This window comes from Trypanosoma grayi (assembly GCF_000691245.1).
Source record: "Trypanosoma grayi strain ANR4 Tgr_1712_V1, whole genome shotgun sequence".
In the NCBI taxonomy this organism is placed as follows: domain Eukaryota; phylum Euglenozoa; class Kinetoplastea; order Trypanosomatida; family Trypanosomatidae; genus Trypanosoma; species Trypanosoma grayi.
In genome coordinates, this window is record NW_008827330.1 from 1 (window position 1) to 1,279 (window position 1,279).

General features: G+C 50.3%; 1 protein-coding gene across 1 annotated transcript; it reads right to left on the bottom strand.

The window, feature by feature from the left end:
- Positions 1 to 75: 75 nt before the first annotated feature.
- On the bottom strand, positions 76 to 624 carry DQ04_17121000 (RNA-binding protein UBP-2; the record flags this gene model as incomplete). Its single annotated transcript, XM_009317550.1, has 1 exon — positions 76 to 624. The coding sequence occupies one exon, from the start codon at positions 622 to 624 to the stop codon at positions 76 to 78; it is 549 nt and encodes a 182-aa protein (XP_009315825.1).
- Positions 625 to 1,279: the final 655 nt, after the last annotated feature.

Here is a 1,279-nt window from a genome sequence, read left to right on the forward strand (position 1 = left end):
AAAAAAAAAGCACCCCGTTTGCTATATATCGTTTTCATTTTTTGTTTCTTTTACGGGTGAGAGGGCCTGCAGCACCTACTGGCGCGTCATGGACTGAATCGGCTGCGTTGCCATCATATAAGGGTGTTGCATCGCCATCATCTGCTGCTGAGCATAGGGATTCGCAGCGGAGGGGTACGCACCATAGCTGCCGTACCCCCCATAGCCGCCATAGCCGCCGTAGGCGCCAAACCCACCGCTCATGTTGTTGCGGGCACGCTGGTGGCCGCTGGCTGCCAATGCTACCTTTAGGCGCTTGTTGAGAATGCTGAAGCCGTTCAGCCCCGAAATAGCCTGCTGCGCACTCGCCGCGCTCTGGAACTTCACAAATCCATAACCCCGGCTCTGGCGCGTCTCGCGGTCACACACGATCTTGACGGACTCAATTGGTCCAAATCGGTCAAACAACTGGCGCAGCTGAACTTCATCAACCGTAGTGGGAATATAGTTCACCATGAGGTTACGCAACAAATCAGGTTCTGGATTCATTTGCGGCTGCTGAAGCTGTTGCTGTTGGAGCTGCTGCAGCTGCTGAGCTGTGTGGCTGTACGGGTCGTATTGTGAAACGAGAGGAACTTGTGCCATTGTAAGTCTTTTTTTTTTTTTACTGGGGTAACAAACAAAATAAACCAACTCGATATTCTCGGCAATATACGATGTATCTATTTATCCACGCACACAGACACAGAGAGAGAGAGAGAGAGAAAAAAAAAGGAAAGGGTACAAGGAGAGGAACATAATTCAATTCACGAAGAAACATGCGCAGGCAAAACAGACGGCGCCCCACGCATCAACAAGAGAAGAGCTAGTCGGGGAGGGAAAACAGGACGGAGCAACGATCGTGTCTCTTCTGTACGTCTCGACGTAAAAAAAAATCCTCTTGTGCGGGGGCCATGCCTTTTTTTCCCCCGTCATCGGCGGTGACGGACGCTCGCGTGTGTGTCTGTGGATGCGTGGTCATGCACCTGTGAGAAGTTTTCATTTCTCCGCTGTCGTCACTCATCATTGGCCTTTTGCCTTTACTCCCGTGTGTGCGTGCACCTCTCTCTCTCTCTCTCTTTTTTTCTCACCCTTTCCTTCTCTTTCTTTACCTTTCACTCTGCACGCAACTTCTAAATTGTTTGTCTTCGTTGTTTGTTTGTTTTTTGTTTTTCTTCTTAGCGTAAAGTAACGTCGTTGCTTGGGCTTTGCTAGAGAGACACGCACCCCCCGCAGTAATGCACCGCTCATCGGCAAAGGG